General features: G+C 60.7%; 1 protein-coding gene across 1 annotated transcript in view; it reads right to left on the minus strand.

The window, feature by feature from the left end:
* The window catches only part of CPSF1 (cleavage and polyadenylation specific factor 1), an 84,927-nt gene that overhangs the window by 34,161 nt on the left and 28,669 nt on the right, over window positions 1–22,097 (minus strand). Inside the window, exons 10-22 of the mRNA XM_058830027.1 lie at window positions 21,076–21,169; window positions 19,846–19,933; window positions 19,348–19,473; window positions 18,496–18,547; window positions 16,966–17,060; window positions 16,053–16,127; window positions 15,404–15,484; window positions 8,891–8,980; window positions 6,576–6,695; window positions 4,828–4,969; window positions 3,179–3,357; window positions 1,858–1,988; window positions 178–349 (exon numbers count right to left, since the gene is read on the minus strand). Coding sequence (XP_058686010.1) covers window positions 178–349; window positions 1,858–1,988; window positions 3,179–3,357; window positions 4,828–4,969; window positions 6,576–6,695; window positions 8,891–8,980; window positions 15,404–15,484; window positions 16,053–16,127; window positions 16,966–17,060; window positions 18,496–18,547; window positions 19,348–19,473; window positions 19,846–19,933; window positions 21,076–21,169 — 1,445 coding nt within the window. The remainder of the gene's footprint in view (window positions 1–177; window positions 350–1,857; window positions 1,989–3,178; window positions 3,358–4,827; window positions 4,970–6,575; window positions 6,696–8,890; window positions 8,981–15,403; window positions 15,485–16,052; window positions 16,128–16,965; window positions 17,061–18,495; window positions 18,548–19,347; window positions 19,474–19,845; window positions 19,934–21,075; window positions 21,170–22,097) is intronic.

Consider the following 22,097-nt stretch of genomic DNA (forward strand, 5'->3'; position numbering starts at 1 on the left):
CCCCCCCAGTCCATCCCAGTACCCCCCAGTCCATTCCCAGTCCATTCCAGTCCCTCCCAGTCCATTCCCAGTTCCATCCCAGTCCCCCCCAGTGCCTCCCAGTTCCATCCCAGTCCATTCCCAGTCACTCCCAGTCCCCCCCAGCCCGTTCCCAGTCCCTCCCAGTCCCCCCAGTACCTCCATGTTGCCGTTCTCCCTGGCCAGCACACACCAGTGCGATGGTTCCGGGCTCTGTGCGGTTGTTTCCCGCTCGGGGGGTCCCGGGCGCCGCGGCTCCTCCCGGGGGGGGGAACGGCCGGAGCCCCCCGAGTCCCCGTAGAGCATCTCCTCCTCATCGTCAACCGAGTCACTGCGGGGACAGACACACCTGAGATACACCTGGGGACACCTGGGGACACCTGAGATACACCTGGGGACACCTGGGGACACCTGAGATACACCTGGGGACACCTGGGGACACCTGGGAACCCCCCCGAGTCCCCGTAGAGCATCTCCTCCTCATCGTCAACCGAGTCACTGCGGGACAGACACACCTGGAGACACCTGGGGACACCTGGGGATACCTGGGGACACCTGGGGACACCTGAGATACACCTGGGGACACCTGGGGACACCTGGGCACACCTGGAGACACCTGGGGACACCTGGATACACCTGGGGACACCTGGGGACACCTGGGGACACCTGGGGACACCTGAGATACACCTGGGGACACCTGGATACACCTGGGGACACCTGGGGACACCTGGGGACACCTGGGAACCCCCCTGAGTCCCCATAGAGCATCTCCTCCTCATCGTCAACCGAGTCACTGCGGGACAGACACACCTGGAGACACCTGGGGACACCTGGGGACACCTGGAGACACCTGGGGACAGCTGGGGACACCTGGGGACACCTGGACACACCTGGAGACACACCTGGGGACACCTGGGGACACACCTGGGGACACACCTGGGGACACCTGGGGACACCTGGGGACACCTGGAGACACCTGGAGACACCTGGGGACAGCTGGGGACAGCTGGGGACACCTGGGGACACCTGGACACACCTGGAGACACACCTGGGGACACCTGGGGACACACCTGGGGACACACCTGGGGACACCTGGACACACCTGGACACACCTGGGGACACCTGGGGACACCTGGGAACCCCCCCCCGAGTCCCCGTAGAGCATCTCCTCCTCATCGTCAACCAAGTCACTGCGGGACAGACACACCTGGAGACACCTGGGGACACCTGGGGACACCTGGGGACACCTGGGAACCCCCCTGAGTCCCCGTAGAGCATCTCCTCCTCATCGTCAACCGAGTCACTGCGGGAATGCACACCTGTGATACACCTGGGGACACCTGGGGACACCTGGGGACACCTGAGATACACCTGGGGACACCTGGGGACACCTGGGGACACCTGGGAACCCCCCCGAGTCCCCGTAGAGCATCTCCTCCTCATCGTCAACCGAGTCACTGCGGGACAGACACACCTGGGATACACCTGGGGACACCTGAGATACACCTGGGGACACCTGAGATACACCTGGGGACACCTGGGGACACCTGGGGTCACACCTGAGGTCACACCTGAGGTCACACCTGGACACACCTGGACACACCCAGTCACACCTGGACACACCTGGGGTCACACCTGGGGTCACACCCGGTCACACCTGCACCCACCTGAGGTCACACCTGCTCACACCTGGGGTCACAACTGGTGTCACACCTGGTGTCACACCTGGGGTCACACCTGGGGTCACACCTGGGGTCACAACTGGGGTCACACCTGGTGTCACACCTGCACCGACCTGTTCACACCTGGGGTCACCCCTGGGGTCACACCTGCACCCACCTGAGGTCCTGGATGAGGGTCTCGGCCTCGGCGTGGGGGCGGGGCGGGGGCTCCTCGCGGGGGGCGCGGCTCTCGGTGGTGAACATTCCGGAAAGGTCCCGGTACAGGCACAGCGCCGTCACCCGCGATTGCTGACAGGGACAGCGCGGGGACGTTGGGGACATTGGGGACACCACCGGGGACAGCGAGGGGACGTTGGGGACATTGAGGACACCACTGGGGACAGCAGGGACAGTATTGGGGACATTGGGGACACCGCTGGGGACAGCGGGGGGACGTTGGGGACATTGGGGACAGCACTGGGGACAGCATTGGGGACATTGGGGACACCACCAGGGACAGCGCGGGGACGTTGGGGACACCACCAGGGACAGCGCGGGGACGTTGGGGACACCACCGGGGACATCACTGGGGACATTGGGGAAAGCATTGGGGACATCATTGGGGACATGGGGGACATCTCTGGGGACAGCATTGGGGACATCACTGGGGACAGCATTGGGGGGATTGGGGACATCACCAGGGACATTGGAGACATCATTGGGGACATCGGGGGATTGAAAGTGTCACCTGAAGCAGGGCCAGGAGGGGTTGGGGACACTCAGGGACAGTTGGTGACACTCACATGTGACACTGGAGGCCGCAGCAGGGCCAGGCGGGGTTGGGGACACTCAGGGAGGGTTGGGGACAGTTGGGGACACTCAGGGAGGGTTGGGGACACCGGTGACACTCACACGTGACACTGGTGGCCGCAGCAGGGCCAGGTGGGGTTGGGGATGGTTGGGGACACTCAGGGAGGGTTGGGGACACTCAGGGACAGTTGGGGACACTGGTGACACTCACGTGTGACACGGGTGGCCGCAGCAGGGCCAGGCGGGGTTGGGGATGGTTGGGGATGGTTGGGGATGGTTGGGGACACTGGTGACACTCACGTGTGACACCGGTGGCCGCAGCAGGGCCAGGCGGGGTCAGGGATGGTTGGGGACAGTTGGGGACACTGGTGACACTCACATGTGACACTGGTGGCTGCAGCAGGGCCAGGTGGGGTTGGGGATGGTTGGGGACACTCAGGGAGGGTTGGGGACACTCGGGGACAGTTGGGGACAGTTGGTGACACTCACGTGTGACACGGGTGGCCGCAGCAGGGCCAGGCGGGGTCAGGGATGGTTGGGGACACTCAGGGATGGTTGGGGACAGTTGGTGACACTCACATGTGACACTGGTGGCCGCAGCAGGGCCAGGTGGGGTTGGGGATGGTTGGGGATGGTTGGGGATGGTTGGGGATGGTTGGGGACACTCGGGGACAGTTGGTGACACTCACGTGTGACACGGGTGGCCGCAGCAGGGCCAGGCGCGGGGCGCGGCCGCCGTAGGTGTCCCCCTTGAGGCTGAAGGTGGCCAGGTGACCATCGGCGCTGAGCAGGACCCCGAAGGGATCGGCCACGGCGCAGTGAACGATGGGAGAGCCCAGATCCACCGGGACAAAGTGCAGCTGGGTCACTGTGGGGACACCTGTGTCACCTGTGTCACCTGTGTGTCACCTGTGTGTGTCACCTGTGTGTGTCACACCCCCTGTGTCACACCTGTCACACCCCCTGTCCCAGTGAACGATGGGAGAGCCCAGATCCACCGGGACAAAGTGCAGCTGGGTCACTGTGGGGACAGGAATGTCACCTGTGTGTCACCTGTGTCACCTGTGTGTGTCACCTGTGTGTCACCTGTGTCACCTGTGTGTGTCACCTGTGTGTCACCTGTGTGTCACCTGTGTCACCTGTGTGTGTCACCTGTGTGTCACCTGTGTGTCACCTGTGTGTTACCTGTGTCACCTGTGTGTCACCTGTGTCACCTGTGTGTGTCACCTGTGTCACCTGTGTGTCACCTGTGTGTCACCTGTGTCACCTGTGTGTCACCTGTGTGTCACCTGTGTGTCACACCCCCTGTGTCACACCCCCTGTGTCACTCCCCCTGTCCCAGTGAACGATGGGAGAGCCCAGATCCACCGGGACAAAGTGCAGCTGGGTCACTGTGGGGACAGGAATGTCACCTGTGTGTCACCTGTGTCACCTGTGTCACCTGTGTGTCACCTGTGTGTCACCTGTGTCACCTGTGTGTCACCTGTGTGTGTCACCTGTGTCACCCCCGCTGTCACCTCTGTGGGCAGCACCCGCTTGGTGTCACACCTGGGGACACCTGGGACACATCTGGGGACACCTGGGGATATCTGTGCTCCCAGGTGACCTCTAAAGCCACCACAGGTGTCCCCAAGTGTCCCCAGGTGTCCCCAGGTGTGTGTAGGTGTGTCCCAGGTGTCCCCAGCTGTGTCCAGGTGTCCCCAGGTGTGTCCCCAGGTGTCCCCAGGTGTCCCCAGGTGTCACTCACCGCCCTGCAGCAGCCGCAGCCCCAGAGGTGACACCTGCACGATGAAGTGACCCTGGCCCAGGTGTGTGTAGGTGTGTCCAGGTGTCCCCAGGTGTCCCCAGGTGTGTGTAGATGTATCCAGGTGTGTCCCCAGCTCTCCCAGGTGTCCCCAGGTGTGTCCCAGGTGTGTCCCCAGGTGTGTCCCAGGTGTCCCCAGAGGTGTCCCCAGGTGTCCCCAGGTGTCACTCACCGCCCTGCAGCAGCCGCAGCCCCAGAGGTGACACCTGCACGATGAAGTTTCCCTGGCCCAGGTTGTGTAGGTGTCCCCAGGTGTCCCCAGGTGTCCCCAGCTGTCCCCAGGTGTGTGTAGGTGTGTTCCAGCTGCCCCCAGGTGTGTCCCAGGTGTGTCCCAGGTGTCCCCAGGTGTCCCCAGCTGTCCCCAGGTGTGTCCCCAGCTGTCCCCAGGTGTGTCCCCAGGTGTCCCCAGCTGTCCCCAGGTGTGTGTAGGTGTGTCCCAGGTGTCCCCAGGTGTCCCCAGGTGTCCTCAGCTGTGTGTAGGTGTGTCCCAGGTGTCCCCAGGTGTCCCCAGAGGTGTCCCCAGGTGTCACTCACCGCCCTGCAGCAGCCGCAGCCCCAGAGGTGACACCTGCACGATGAAGTTTCCCTGGCCCAGGTTCCCGGCAAACACCGTCGGGCCCTGGGTGGCGAAACCGCTGGTGTCCAGCTCCAGGATCTCCTGTCCCGTCTGCAGGATCTGTGGGGACATTGGGGACATTGGGGACACCATGGGGACATTGGGGACATCACTGAAACCGCTGGTGTCCAGCTCCAGGATCTCCTGTCCTGTCTGCAGGATCTGTGGGGACATTGGGGACATCATTGGGGACATCATTGGGGACATTGGGGACAGCACTGAAACCGCTGGTGTCCAGCTCCAGGATCTCCTGTCCCGTCTGCAGGATCTGTGGGGACACTGGGGACATCACTGGGGACATTGGGGACATTGGGGACATCACTGAAACCGCTGGTGTCCAGCTCCAGGATCTCCTGTCCTGTCTGCAGGATCTGTGGGGACATTGGGGACATCATTGGGGACATTGGGGACATTGGGGACAGCACTGAAACCGCTGGTGTCCAGCTCCAGGATCTGTGGGGACATTGGGGATATCACTGGGGACATCACTGGGGACACTTGGGACATCATGGGGACATCAGGGGGACATCATGGGGACATTGGGAACATCACTGGGGACATCATCAGGGACATTGGGGGCGCTGTTGGGGACATGAGAACATCATCAAGAACATGGCTGGTGACATTGTGGGGACACCATGAGTGAGCAGGGACTACCTGTGTCACCGTGTCCCCAGGTGTCCCCAGGTGTGTCCCCAGGTGTGTGTCAGGTGTCCCCAGGTGTATCCAGGTGTGTCACTGTGTCCCCAGGTGTGTCCCCCAGGTGTGTCTCAGGTGTCCCCAGGTGTCCCCAGGTGTGTCTCAGGTGTCCCCAGGTGTGTCCCAGTTGTCCCCAGGTGTGTCCCCAGGTGTGTCCCCAGGTGTGTGTCAGGTGTCCCCAGGTGTCCCCAGGTGTGTCTCAGGTGTCCCCAGGTGTGTCCCAGTTGTCCCCAGGTGTGTCCCCAGGTGTGTCCCCAGGTGTGTGTCAGGTGTCCCCAGGTGTATCCAGGTGTGTCACTGTGTCCCCAGGTGTCCCCAGGTGTCCCCAGATGTGTCCCCCAGGTGTGTCCCTGGTGTCCCCAGGTGTCCTGATGGTGTCCCCAGGTGTCCCCAGGTGTCCCCAGGTGTCACTCACCATGGTGGAGTCCTCCCGGCTCAGGATCAGGAACCCGTGACGTTCCCCAGGTGTCCCCAGGTGTCCCCAGGTGTGTCCCCAGGTGTGTCTGGGTGTCCCCAGGTGTGTCCCCAGGTGTCCCCCAGGTGTGTCTCAGGTGTCCCCAGGTGTCCCCAGGTGTCCCCCAGGTGTGTCTCAGGTGTCCCCAGGTGTCCCCAGGTGTGTCCCCAGGTGTCCCCAGGTGTGTCTGGGTGTCCCCCAGGTGTCCCCAGGTGTGTCTGGGTGTCCCCAGGTGTCCCCAGGTGTGTCTGGGTGTCCCCAGCTGTCCCCAGGTGTCCCCAGGTGTCACTCACCATGGTGGAATCCTCCCGGCTCAGGATCAGGAACCCGTGACGTTCCCCAGGTGTCCCCAGGTGTGTCTGGGTGTCCCCAGGTGTGTCCCCAGGTGTCCCCAGGTGTCCCCAGGTGTGTCTCAGGTGTCCCCAGGTGTGTGTCAGGTGTATCCCAGGTGTCCCCAGGTGTCCCCCCAGGTGTCCCCAGGTGTGTGCCCAGGTGTCCCCAGGTGTCACTCACCATGGTGGAGTCCTCCCGGCTCAGGATCAGGAACCCGTGACGTTCCCCGTCCTCCTCGGAACTTTCCGGAGCCGTCGCCGCCGCCTCGGGCTCTGCGCTGGTCCCTGGGGCCACCTCCGGCTGTGGGGACAGGGACAGTGTGGGGACAGGGACAGGGACAGCGTGGGGACAGGGACAGGGACAGCGTGGGGACAGGGACAGCGTGGGGACAGGGACAGTGTGGGGACAGGAACAGGGACAGGGACAGTGTGGGGACAGGGACAGTGTGGGGACAGGGACAGCGTGGGGACAGGGACAGTGTGGGGACAGGGACAGCGTGGGGACAGGGACACACTGGGGACAGGGACAGGGACAGTGTGGGGACAGGGACAGGGACAGGGACAGCGTGGGGACAGGGACAGCGTGGGGACAGGGACAGCGTGGGGACAGGGACAGGGACAGTGTGGGGACAGGGACAGTGTGGGGACAGGGACACACTGGGGACAGGGACAGCGTGGGGACAGGGACAGCGTGGGGACAGGGACAGGGACAGCGTGGGGACAGGGACAGGGACAGGGACAGGGACAGCGTGGGGACAGGGACAGGGACAGGGACAGGGACAGCGTGGGGACAGGGACAGTGTGGGGACAGGGACAGGGACAGTGTGGGGACAGGGACAGACTGGGGACAGGGACACACTGGGGACAGGGACAGTGTGGGGACAGGGACAGTGTGGGGACAGGGACAGGGACAGGGACAGCGTGGGGACAGGGACAGACTGGGGACAGGGACAGGGACAGCGTGGGGACAGGGACAGGGACAAGGGGACACGCGGACATGGAGGGACCTGGGGACACAGGGACAGGAACACAGTGACAGGAGGGGACACGGGGACACAGGAAGGTGACACAGTGACACAGGGAAGGGGACGCGGTGACACGAGGGGACATGGGGAGGGGACATGGTGACACATTGACATGAGGTGACACACAGTGACACAAGGTGAGGTGACAGCGACACAATGACACACGGTGACACAGTGACACAAGGTGACACACAGTGACACACAGTGACACACGGTGACACGCTGTGACACACAGTGACACACAGTGAGGTGACACAAGGTGACACAAGGTGACACACAGTGACACACGGTGACACACAGGTGACACACAGTGAGGTGACACACGGTGACACAAGGTGACACAGTAACACACAGTGACACAAGGTGACACAGGTGACACAGTGACACAGTGACACACGGTGACACACAGTGACACACGGTGAGGTGGCACAAGGTGACACACAGTGACACACGGTGACACACAGTGACACATGGTGACACACGGTGACACACGGTGACACACGGTGACACACGGTGAGGTGACATACAGTGACACACGGTGACACACGGTGACACAAGGTGACACACGGTGACACACAGTGACACACAGTGACACACGGTGACACACGGTGACACAAGGTGACACGGTGACACAAGGTGACACACGGTGACACACAGTGAGGTGACACACGGTGACACACAGTGACACAGTGACACACGGTGACACACAGTGACACACAGTGACACAGTGACACACAGTGACACACAGTGACACACGGTGACACACAGTGACACAGTGACACACGGTGACACACGGTGACACACAGTGACACACAGTGACACAGTGACACACAGTGACACACAGTGACACACGGTGACACACAGTGACACAGTGACACACGGTGACACACGGTGACACACAGTGACACACAGTGACACAGTGACACACAGTGACACACAGTGAGGTGACACACGGTGACACACAGTGACACACAGTGAGGTGACACACGGTGACACACGGTGACACACAGTGACACACAGTGACACACAGTGACACACAGTGACACAGTGACACACAGTGACACACAGTGAGGTGACACACAGTGACACACGGTGACACACGGTGACACACAGTGACACACAGTGACACACAGTGAGGTGACACAAGGTGACACAGTGACACACAGTGACACACAGTGACACACGGTGACACACAGTGACACACGGTGACACAGTGACACATGGTGACACACGGTGAGGTGACACAAGGTGACACGAGGTGACACATGGTGACACAGTGACACACAGTGACACAAGGTGACACACGGTAACACGGTGACACACAGTGACACACGGTGACACAAGGTGACACAAGGTGACACAGTGACACACAGTGAGGTGACACAAGGTGACACAAGGTGACACAAGGTGACACACGGTGACACACAGTGAGGTGACACAAGGTGACACAAGGTGACACAAGGTGACACACCTGCTGTCGCGGCGGGGGCGCGGTGACCGTCCACATGTCGTAACAGCCGGGCAGCTCAAACGTGGTGACAACCTGGGGCCGGATGCTGCGCTGGGGACACCGGGGGACAGTGTCACACACGGGGGACACCCAGGGGACACCGGGGGACAGTGTCACACATGGGGGACACCCAGGGGACAGTGTCACACATGGGGGACACCGGGGAGACAGTGACACACCCAGGGGGACACCCAGGGGACACCCAGGGACAGTGTCACACACGGGGACACCCAGGGGACAGTGTCACACACAGGACAGTGACACACCCAGGGACAGTGTCACACCCAGGACAGTGTCACACCCCCAGGGACAGTGTCACACACGGGGGACACCCAGGGGACACCCAGGGGACAGTGACACACAGAGGGGACAGTGTCACACCCAGGGACAGTGACACACCCAGGGGGACACCGGGGGACAGTGTCACACATGGGGGACACCCAGGGGACAATGTCACACCCAGGGACAGTGACACACCCAGGGGACAGTGTCACACCCAGGACAGTGACACACCCAGGGACAGTGTCACACCCAGGGGACAGTGACACACCCAGGACAGTGTCACACCCAGGGACAGTGACAAACCCAGGGACAGTGTCACACACAGGGACAGTGTCACACCCAGGGACAGTGTCACACCCAGGGGACAGTGACACACCCAGGACAGTGTCACACCCAGGGACAGTGACACACCCAGGGACAGTGACACACCCAGGGGACAGTGACACACCCAGGGGACAGTGTCACACCCAGGGGACAGTGACACACCCAGGGGACAGTGACACACCCAGGGGACAGTGACACACCCAGGGGACAGTGACACACCCAGGACAGTGTCACACCCAGGGACAGTGACACACCCAGGGACAGTGTCACACACAGGGACAGTGACACACCCAGGGACAGTGTCACACCCAGGGGACAGTGACACACCCAGGACAGTGTCACACCCAGGGACAGTGACACACCCAGGGACAGTGTCACACACAGGGACAGTGACACACCCAGGACAGTGACACACACAGGGGACAGTGTCACACACAGGGACAGTGACACACCCAGGGGACAATGTCACACCCAGGGACAGTGACACACCCAGGGGACAGTGACACACCCAGGGGACAGTGACACACACAGGGACAGTGTCACACCCAGGACAGTGTCACACCCAGGGACAGTGACACACCCAGGGACAGTGTCACACACAGGGGACAGTGTCACACCCAGGACAGTGTCACACCCAGGGGACAGTGTCACACCCAGGGACAGTGTCACACCCAGGACAGTGTCACACCCAGGGGACAGTGACACACCCAGGGGACAGTGACACACATGGGGGACAGTGTCACACCCAGGGACAGTGACACACCCAGGGGACAGTGTCACACACAGGACAGTGTCACACCCAGGGACAGTGACACACCCAGGGGACAGTGTCACACACAGGACAGTGTCACACCCAGGACAGTGTCACACACCCAGGACAGTGTCACACCCAGGGGACAGTGACACACCCAGGGGACAGTGACACACCCAGGACAGTGTCACACCCAGGGGACAGTGTCACACCCAGGGGACAGTGACACACCCAGGGACAGTGACACACCCAGGGGACAGTGACACACCCAGGGGACAGTGTCACACACAGGGACAGTGTCACACCCAGGGACAGTGTCACACCCAGGGGACAGTGTCACACCCAGGGACAGTGTCACACCCAGGGGACAGTGACACACCCAGGGACAGTGTCACACACCCAGGGACAGTGTCACACCCAGGGGACAGTGACACACCCAGGGACAGTGTCACACCCAGGGGACAGTGACACACCCAGGGACAGTGTCACACCCAGGGACAGTGACACACCCAGGGACAGTGTCACACCCAGGGGACAGTGTCACACACCCAGGACAGTGTCACACATGGGGGACACCCAGGGGACAGTGTCACACCCAGGGACAGTGTCACACCCCCAGGGACAGTGTCACACCCAGGGACAGTGACACACCCAGGGACAGTGACACACCCAGGGACAGTGTCACACCCAGGGACAGTGTCACACACAGGACAGTGTCACACACAGGGACAGTGTCACAAACAGGGGACACCCAGGGGACAGTGTCACACATGGGGGACACCCAGGGGACAGTGTCACACCCAGGACAGTGTCACACCCAGGGGGACACCCAGGGGACAGTGTCACACCCAGGGGGACACCCAGGGGACAGTGACACACAGGACAGTGTCACACCCAGGGACAGTGTCACACCCAGGGACAGTGTCACACCCAGGGACAGTGTCACACCCCCAGGGACAGTGTCACACACAGGGACAGTGACACACCCAGGGACAGTGACACACCCAGGGGACAGTGACACACCCAGGGACAGTGTCACACACCCAGGGGACAGTGACACACCCAGGGACAGTGTCACACACCCAGGGGACAGTGACACACCCAGGGACAGTGTCACACACAGGGGACAGTGTCACACCCAGGGACAGTGTCACACACAGGGGACAGTGACACACCCAGGGACAGTGACACACCCAGGGACAGTGACACACCCAGGGGACAGTGACACACCCAGGGACAGTGTCACACACAGGGGACAGTGACACACCCAGGGACAGTGTCACACACAGGGACAGTGTCACACCCAGGACAGTGTCACACACAGGGGACAGTGACACACCCAGGGACAGTGTCACACACAGGACAGTGTCACACAGGGGACAGTGTCACACCCAGGGGACAGTGTCACACCCAGGACAGTGACACACCCAGGACAGTGTCACACCCAGGACAGTGTCACACACAGGGGACAGTGACACACCCAGGGACAGTGTCACACCCAGGGACAGTGACACACCCAGGGGACAGTGACACACCCAGGGACAGTGACACACCCAGGGACAGTGTCACACACAGGGGACAGTGTCACACCCAGGACAGTGACACACACAGGGGACAGTGTCACACACAGGGGACACCCAGGGACAGTGACACACCCAGGAGGACACCCAGGGGACAATGTCACACCCAGGGACAGTGACACATGTGGGGACAGTGACACACACAGGGGACAGTGTCACACACAGGGGACACCCAGGGACAGTGACACACCCAGGAGGACACCCAGGGGACAGTGTCACACCCGGGGACAGTGACACATGTGGGGACAGTGACACACAGGACAGTGTCACACCCAGGGGACAGTGTCACACCCAGGGACAGTGTCACACCCAGGGGACAGTGACACACCCAGGGACAGTGTCACACCCAGGGGACAGTGACACACCCAGGGACAGTGACACACCCAGGGACAGTGACACACCCAGGGACAGTGACACACCCAGGGACAGTGTCACACCCAGGGACAGTGTCACAATGGGGGGACAGTGTCACACACAGGGGACAGTGACACACCCAGGACAGTGTCACACCCCCAGGGACAGTGTCACACACGGGGGACACCCAGGGGACACCCAGGGACAGTGCCACACAGAGGGGACAGTGTCACACCCAGGGGACAGTGACACACCCAGGAGGACACCCAGGGGACAGTGACACATGTGGGGACAGTGTCACACCCAGGGGACAGTGTCACAATGGGGGGACAGTGTCACAGTGTCACAGGGAGGGCACAGGGACAGTGCTCAGGGGCACTGCCCCACAGATTTCAGGTGTTGTGGGGTGTTACAGGCGCTCCCCACAGGTTTGGGGTGTTGTTGTGGGGTGTTACAGGCGCTCCCCATGGATTTGGGGTGTTGGGGTGTTGGTTACAGGCGCTCCCCACACATTCCGGGTGTTGTTGTGGGGGTGTTACAGGCGCTCCCCATGGATTTGGGGTGTTGTTGTGGGGGTGTTACAGGCGCTCCCCATGGATTTGGGGTGTTGTTGTGGGGTGTTACAGGCGCTCCCCACACATTCCGGGTGTTGGGGTGTTGGTTACAGGCGCTCCCCAGCCTTTGGGGTGTTGTTGTGGGGTGTTACAGGCGCTCCCCATGGATTTGGGGTGTTGTGGGGTGTTACAGGCGCTCCCCACAGGTTTGGGGTGTTGTTGTGGGGGTGTTACAGGCGCTCCCCATAGGTTTGGGGTGTTGTTGTGGGGGTGTTACAGGCGCTCCCCACACATTCCGGGTGTTGTTGTGGGGTGTTACAGGCGCTCCCCACACGTTCTGGGTGTTGTTGTGGGGTGTTACAGGCGCTCCCCATGGATTTCAGGTGTTGTTGTGGGGTGTTACAGGCGCTCCCCAGCCTTTGGGGTGTTGTTGTGGGGTGTTACAGGCGCTCCCCATGGATTTGGGGTGTTGTTGTGGGGTGTTACAGGCGCTCCCCAGCCTTTGGGGTGTTGTTGTGGGGTGTTACAGGCGCTCCCCATGGATTTGGGGTGTTGTTGTGGGGTGTTACAGGCGCTCCCCATGGATTTGGGGTGTTGTTGTGGGGTGTTACAGGCGCTCCCCATGGATTTGGGGTGTTGGGGTGTTGGTTACAGGCGCTCCCCAGCCTTTGGGGTGTTGTTGTGGGGTGTTACAGGCGCTCCCCAGCCTTTGGGGTCACCCTGGTTTGTCCCAGCCCTGCTCTGGCACCGGGATCGGCCCCACCGGGAACCTCCCACGGGGGGGGATGGGCGGTGCGGGGGGGGGGGGAGGGGATTTGGGGTGAAGGATTTGGGGTTTGGGGTGAAGGATTTGGGGTTTGGGGGATTTGGGGTGAAGGATTTGGGGTTTGGGGCGTTTGGGGTGAAGGATTTGGGGTTTGGGGTGAAGGATTTGGGGTGAAGGATTTGGGGTGTTTGGGGTGTTTGGGGTGAGGGATTTGGGGTTTGGGGTGTTTGGGGTGAAGGATTTGGGGTTTGGGGTGAAGGATTTGGGGTGTTTGGGGTTTGGGGTGAAGGATTTGGGGTTTGGGGGATTTGGGGTGAAGGATTTGGGGTTTGGGGGATTTGGGGTGAAGGATTTGGGGTTTGGGGTGTTTGGGGTGAAGGATTTGGGGTTCGGGGTGAAGGATTTGGGGTGAAGGATTTGGGGTTTGGGGTGTTTGGGGTGAAGGATTTGGGGTTTGGGGTGTTTGGGGTGAAGGATTTGGGGTTTGGGGTGTTTGGGGTGAAGGATTTGGGGTTTGGGGTGAAGGATTTGGGGTTTGGGGTGTTTGGGGTGAAGGATTTGGGGTTTGGGGGATTTGGGGTGAAGGATTTGGGGTTTGGGGTGTTTGGGGTGAAGGATTTGGGGTTCGGGGTGAAGGATTTGGGGTTTGGGGTATTTGGGGTGAAGGATTTGGGGTGTTTGGGGTGAAGGATTTGGGGTTTGGGGTGCTTGGGGTGAAGGATTTGGGGTTTGGGGTGTTTGGGGTGAAGGATTTGGGGTTTGGGGTGAAGGATTTGGGGTTTGGGGGATTTGGGGTTTGGGTGTTTGGGATTTGGCGGGTTCAGGGTTTGGGTGTTTGGGGTTTGGGGGATTTGGGGTTTGGGATGTGGGGGTTTGGGGTGTGGGGTTTGGTGGTCTCAGGGATGTTTTTGGGGTCCCAGGGGTGTTTTTGGGGTGTTTTTGGTGTTTTTGGGGTACCTGCAGCATGGTCAGGGCCGCGTTCTTGCCGTACCCCGAGCACAGGGAGGATTATGGGGTTCCAGGAGTGGTTATGGGGTGGTTTTGGGGTGGTTATGGGGTGTTTTTGGGGTGTTTTTGGGGTTTTTGGGGTCCCAGGGGTGTTTTTGGGGTGTTTTTGGGGGGTTTTTGGGGTACCTGCAGCACGGTCAGTGCCCCGTTCTTGCCGTACCCCGAGCACAGGGAGGGTTATGGGGTGTTTTTGGTGGGGTTTTTGGGGTCTCAGGGATGTTTTTGGGGTGTTTTTTGGGGTTTTTGGGGTTTTTGGGGTGTTTTTGGGGTGTTTTTGGGGGGTTTTTGGGGTACCTGCAGCATGGTCAGGGCCCCGTTCTTGCCGTACCCCGAGCACAGGGAGGGTTATGGGGTGGTTATGGGGTGGTTTTGGGGTGGTTTTGGGGGTATTTTTGGGGTCCCAGGGGTGTTTTTGGGGTCCCAGGGGTGTTTTTTGGGTGTTTTTGGGGTGTTTTTGGTGTTTTTGGGGTACCTGCAGCACGGTCAGGGCCCCGTTCTTGCCGTACCCCGAGCACAGGGAGGGTTATGGGGTGGTTATGGGGTGGTTTTTGGGGTCTCAGGGATGTTTTTGGGGTGTTTTTTGGGGTTTTGGGGGTATTTTTGGGGTTTTTGGGGTGTTTTTGGGGTCCCAGGGGTGTTTTTGGGGTATTTTTGGGGTGTTTTTGGGGTACCTGCAGCACGGTCAGTGCCCCGTTCTTACCGTACCCCGAGCACAGGGAGGGTTATGGGGTGGTTATGGGGTGGTTTTTGGGGTTTTTGGGGTCCCAGGGGTGTTTTTTGGGGTTTTTGGGGTATTTTTGGGGTTTTTGGGGTGTTTTTGGTGTTTTTGGGGTGTTTTTGGGGTTTTTGGGGTACCTGCAGCACGGTCAGGGCCCCGTTCTTGCCGTACCCCGAGCACAGGACGATCTCCAGGTCGGGCTCGGGGCTGTTCTGGAACTGCAGGAGACAGCGGGGTCACGGTGGGGTCACGGTGGGGTCACGGTGGGGTCACCTTTGGGGTCAGCTTTGGGGTCAGGGGTCAGCTTTGGGGTCAGGGGTCAGCTTTGGGGTCAGCTTTGGGGTCAGGGGTCAGATTTGGGGTCAGAGACCAGATTTGGGGTCAGGTTTGGGGTCAGCTTTGGGGTCAGGGGTGAGGTTTGGGGTCAGGGGTCAGATTTCGGGTCAGAGACCAGATTTGGGGTCAGATTTGGGGTCAGCTTTGGGGTCAGCTTTGGGGTCACCTTTGGGGTCAGGGGTGAGGTCAGGGGTCAGCTTTGGGGTCAGATTTGGTGTCAGATTTGGGGTCAGATTTGGGGTCAGGTTTGGGGTCAGATTTGGGGTCAGGTTTGGGGTCAGGGGTCAGGTTTGGGGTAGATTTTGGGGCAAATTTTGGGGTAAATTTGGGTGTTTTTGGGTCTCTCACCTCCTCAGACAGGAAGGCTGGGTTTGGGGTGAGGTTTGGGGTGGTTTTTGGGGCACATTTTGGGGTTTTTGGGGTGGATTTTGGTGTTTTTGTGTCTCTCACCTCCTCAGACAGGAAGGCCGGCTCCCCCATGGCCGCGTTGGCGCAGGGCCCGATGTTGAGGATGCTGTCACACACCTGGGGACAGGGGGACACAGGAGTGACACAGGTGTCCCCAGGTGTGTCCCCAGGTGTCCCCAGGTGTCTCCCCAGGTGTCCCCAGGTGTGTCCCAGGTGTGTCCAGCTGTGTCCAGGTGTATCCAGCTGTGTCCCCATGTCCCCCCAGGTGTCCCCATGTCCCCCCATGTCCCCCCAGGTGTCCCAGGTGTGTCCCCATGTCCCCCCATGTCCCCCAGGTGTGTCCTCAGGTGTCCCCATGTCCCCCATGTCCCCCCAGGTGTCCCAGGTGTGTCCCCATGTCCCCCATGTCCCCCAGGTGTGGTACCTCGAAGGAGTAGGTTGCCAGCTGTGTCCCCAGGTGTCCCCATGTCCCCCCAGGTGTGTCCCCAGCTGTCCCCAGGTGTGTCCCCAGGTGTCCCCATGTCCCCCCATGTCCCCCCATGTCCCCCCAGGTGTCCCCATGTCCCCCAGGTGTGGTACCTCGAAGGAGTAGGTTGCCAGCTGTGTCCCCAGGTGTCCCCAGCTGTGTCCCCAGGTGTCCCCAGGTGTGTCCCCATGTCCCCCCATGTCCCCATGTCCCCCAGGTGTGGTACCTCAAAGGAGTAGGTTGCCAGCTGTGTCCCCAGGTGTCCCCAGGTGTGTCCCCATGTCCCCCCAGGTGTCCCCATGTCCCCGATGTCCCCCCATGTCCCCCAGGTGTGGTACCTCGAAGGAGTAGGTTGCCAGCTGTGTCCCCAGCTGTCCCCAGGTGTCCCCCAGGTGTCCCCATGTCCCCCCAGCTGTCCCCAGGTGTCCCATGTCCCCCCAGGTGTCCCCATGTCCCCCCAGGTGTCCCCATGTCCCCCAGGTGTGGTACCTCGAAGGAGTACGTCGCCAGCTGTGTCCCTGACGCCGCCTCGCTGCCGTAAACCTCGATCTCATCAACCTCGTCCTGCGCCTGCGGCTTCCCCCCTGTGACAGGGACACACCTGGGTCACACCTGGGTCACCTGTGTCACCCTCCTGTGTCACCTGTGTCACCTTCTGTCACCTGTGTCACCCCCCTGTGACAGGGACACACCTGGGACACACCTGGACACACCTGTGTCACCCACCTGTGTCACCTGTGTCACCCCCCTGTGACAGGGTCACACCTGGGTCACACCTGGGTCACCCACATGTGTCACCCTGTGTCACCCCCCTGTGACAGGGACACACCTGGGTCACACCTGGGTCACCTGTGTCACCCTCCTGTGTCACCCCCCTGGGACAGGGACACACCTGGGTCACACCTGGGTCACCCTCCTGTGTCACCTGTGTCACCTTCTGTCACCTGTGTCACCCCCCTGTGACAGGGACACACCTGGGTCACACCTGTGTCACCCTGTGTCACCCTGTGTCACCCCCCTGTGACAGGGACACACCTGGGTCACACCTGTGTCACCCTGTGTCACCTGTGTCACCCCCCTGTGACAGGGACACACCTGGGTCACACCTGGGTCACACCTGTGTCACCTGTGTCACCCACCTGTGACAGGGACACACCTGGGTCACACCTGTGTCACCTGTGTCACCCTCCTGTGTCACCTGTGTCACCCCCCTGTGTCACCTGTGTCACCCCCCTGTGACAGGGACACACCTGGGTCACACCTGGGTCACCCTCCTGTGTCACCCTCCTGTGTCACCCTGTGTTACCCTGTGTCACCTGTGTCACCCCCCTGTGTCACCTGTGTCACCTGTGTCACCTCCCTGTGTCACCCTGTGTCACCTGTGTCACCCCCCCTGTGACAGGGACACACCTGGGTCACCCACCTGTGTCACCTTGTGTCACCCCCCTGGGACTCAGGGCATCCCCAGGTGTCCCCCCACCAATGAATGGGGGTGTCCCCAGGTGTCCCCAGGTGTCCCCATGTCCCCCCAGGTGTCCCCATGTCCCCCCAGGTGTCCCCAGGTGTCCCCATGTTCCCCCAGGTGTCCCCAGGTGTCCCCCCAGGTGTCCCCAAGTGTCCCCCCATGTCCCCCCAGGTGTCCCCAGGTGTCCCCATGTCCCCCCAGCTGTCCCCAGGTGTCCCCCCAGGTGTCCCCAGGTGTCCCCATGTCCCCCCAGGTGTCCCCAGGTGTCCCCCCAGGTGTCCCCAGGTGTCCCCATGTCCCCCCAGGTGTCCCCAGGTGTCCCCCCAGGTGTCCCCAGGTGTCCCCAGGTGTCCCCATGTCCCCCCAGGTGTCCCCATGTTCCCCCAGGTGTCCCCAGGTGTCCCCAGGTGTCCCCCCAGGTGTCCCCAAGTGTCCCCAGGTGTCCCCATGTCCCCCCAGGTGTCCCCATGTCCCCCCAGCTGTCCCCAGGTGTCCCCAGGTGTCCCCCCATGTCCCCCCAGGTGTCCCCAGGTGTCCCCCCAGGTGTCTCTCACCTGCCCATGGCCCCGATGGCTCCGAGCGTTTTTTCTTCACCGGGGGCTCCTCCTGTGGGGGACAGGGACAGGTGTGGGGACACCAGGTGTCATTTGGGGTCCCCAGGTGTCATTTGGGGGGTCCCCAGGTGTGATTTGGGGTCCCCAGGTGTCATTTGGGGTCCCCAGGTGTAATTTTTCCCCCTCCAGGTGTGTTTCCCCCCCTCCAGGTGTGATTCCCCCCCTCCAGCTGTAATTTTACCACCCTCCAGGTGTGATTTCCCCCCTCCAGGTGTGATTTCACCCCTCCAGGTGTGTTTCCCCCCTCCAGGTGTGATTTCACCCCTCCAGGTGTGTTTCCCCCCCTCCAGGTGTGTTTCCCCCCTCCAGGTGTGATTTCACCCCTCCAGGTGTGATTTCACCCCTCCAGGTGTGATTTCACCCCTCCAGGTGTGTTTCCCCCCTCCAGGTGTGATTTCACCCCTCCAGGTGTGTTTCCCCCCCTCCAGGTGTGTTTCCCCCCCTCCAGGTGTGATTCCCCCCCTCCAGGTGTGTTTCCCCCCCTCCAGGTGTGTTCCCCCCCCTCCAGGTGTAATTTCCCCCCTCCAGGTGTGTTTCCCCCCCTCCAGGTGTGTTTCTCCCCCCCTCAGGTGTGTTTCCCCCCCCTCAGGTGTGATTTGTGACACTCCAGGTGTGATTTGTGACACTCCAGGTGTGATTTGTGACACTCCAGGTGTGTTTCCCCCCTCCAGGTGTGATTTCACCCCTCCAGGTGTGATTTCACCCCTCCAGGTGTAATTTCCCCCCTCCAGGTGTGATTTGTGACACTCCAGGTGTATTCCCCCCCCCCTCAGGTGTCCCCCCATCCCTCACCTGTCTGTCAGGTCCCTCTCTGGCGGTGCCGGCCGGGGGTTCCTGCAGTTTCTCGGTGTACCTGAGCAGGAGGGAGTTGCCCAGGCGGGACCCCAGGAACAGGTACCCGGGCTCCAGGGGAACCATCTGGGGACACGGGGGACAGGTGGGGACAGGTGTGACCAGGTGTGTCCCCAGGTGTCCCCCCAGGTGTCCCCAGGTGTCCCCAGGTGTGTCCAGGTGTATCCCAGGTGTGCTCAGGTGTGTCCAGGTGTGCTCCAGGTGTATCCCAGGTGTCCCCAGCTGTCCCCATGTCCCCCCAGGTGTGTCCCAGGTGTGTCCCCAGGTGTCCCCTGTTTTTCTGCCATGTCCCCCCAGCTGCCCCCATGTCCCCCCAGGTGTCCCCAGCTGTCCCCAGGTGTGTCCCCATGTCCCCCCATGTCCCCCCAGGTGTCCCCAGGTGTGTCCCCCTGTCCCCCCATGTCCCCCCATGTCCCCCAGGTGTCCCCAGGTGCTCACACAGGTGGTGAGGACGGAGGCGGCCGCTTTGTCGAAGTGGAAGGAGCGCACGGAGCGCATCCCGTCCGTGATCAGCGTCAGCACGTAACTGTCACACACGGGACGGGTGAGGGACACCCCAAAACACCCCAAAAACACCCCTAAACACCCCAAAAACATCCCAGAACACCCCAAAACACCCCAAAATATGCCAAAACACCCCAAAAACATCCCAAAACACCCCAAAACACCCCAAAAACATCCCAAAAACATCCCAGAACACCCCAAAACACCCCAAAACACCCCAAAACACCCAAAAAACGCCCCAAAAACATCCCGAAACACCCCAGAACACCCCAAAATACCCAAAGACACCCCAAAATCACCCCAAAATCTCTCAGGGACACCCCAAAAGCACCCCAAGACACCCCGAAAACCCCCGAGACACCCCAAAAACACCCCAAAATCCTCAGGGACACCCCAAGTCACCCCAAAATCCCTTGGGGACACCCCCCAAAAACCCCCCAAGACACCCCAAAATCCTCAGGGACACCCCAAAGACACCCAAAAACACCCAAGAACACCCCAAAAACACCCCAAAGACACCCCAAAACCCCCTGAGACACCCCAAGCCCCCAAGACACCCCAAGACACGCCAAAAACACCCCAAAACCACCCCAAAACACCCCAAAACACCCAAAGACACCCCAAAACACCCCAAAATCACCCTGGGAACACCCCAAAATCCTCAGGAACACCCCAAAACCACCCCAAAACACCCACGAACACCCAAAATTCCACAGGGGACACCCCAAAATCCCCAGGGACACCGCAAAAGACACCCCAAAATCCCTTGGGGACACCCCAAGAACACCCCAAAATCCCTTGGGGACACCGTTAAAACACCCCAAAAACCCCCCAAGACACCTCAAAATCCTCAGGGACACCCCAAAGACACCCCAAAAACACCCCAGGACACCCCAAAAACACCCTGAGACACCCCAAAACACCCTGAGACACCCCAAAAACACCCCAAAATCCTCAGGGACACCCCAAAAACACCCCAAGACACCCCAAAACATCCCCGAGACACCCCAAAAACCCCCCGAGACACCCCAGAAACACCCCAAAAACACCCCAAAAAAAACCCAAAATCCTCAGGGACACCCCAAAACCCACCCAAAACCCCCCAAGACACCCCAAAAACACCCCGAGACACCCCAAAACCCCCCGGGGAACCCCCGCACTCACATCTCGCCCCCCTTGAGGGAAATGACCATCTTGTCATAGGAGATGAAGGTGGCCTGGGCACAGTCCAGAGTCATCCTCACACCCTCCTGAACACCTGAACAGGAACAACGGGAACAGTCACACCTGGAGACACCTGGAGACAGTGACAGTCACACCTGAGACAGGAACAGTCACACCTGGGCACAGTCCAGAGTCATCCTCACACCCTCCTGAACACCTGAACAGGAACAACGGGAACAGTCACACCTGAGACAGGAACAGTCACACCTGGGCACAGTCCAGAGTCATCCTCACACCTTCCTGAACACCTGGAACAGCAACAGTCACACCTGAGACACCTGGGCACAGTCCAGAGTCATCCTCACACCCTCCTGAACACCTGGAGAGGAACAGTCACACCTGAGACACCTGAGACAGGAACAGTCACACCTGAGACAGCAACAGTCACACCTGGAACAGCAACAGTCACACCTGAGACAGCAACAGTCACACCTGGGCACAGTCCAGAGTCATCCTCACACCTTCCTGAACACCTGGAGAGGAACAGTCACACCTGAGACAGGAACAGTCACACCTGGGACAGGAACAGTCACACCTGGGACAGTCCAGAGTCATCCTCACACCCTCCTGAACACCTGGAACAGCAACAGTCACACCTGGAACAGGAACAGCCACACCTGGGACAGGAACAGTCACACCTGGAACAGGAACAGTCACACCTGGAACAGTCACACCTGGAACAGGAACACCTGGAACAGGAACAGTCACACCTGGAACAGGAACAGTCACACCTGGAACAGGAACAGTCACACCTGGAACAGTCACACCTGGAACAGGAACACCTGGAACAGGAACAGTCACACCTGGAACAGGAACAGTCACACCTGGAACAGGAACAGTCACACCTGGGACAGGAACAGTCACACCTGGAACAGGAACAGTCACACCTGGAACAGGAACAGTCACACCTGGAACAGGAACACCTGGAACAGGAACAGTCACACCTGGAACAGGAACAGTCA

The sequence above is a fragment of the Poecile atricapillus genome, chromosome 2 (genome assembly GCF_030490865.1).
Source record: "Poecile atricapillus isolate bPoeAtr1 chromosome 2, bPoeAtr1.hap1, whole genome shotgun sequence".
Taxonomy (NCBI): Eukaryota; Metazoa; Chordata; class Aves; order Passeriformes; family Paridae; genus Poecile; species Poecile atricapillus.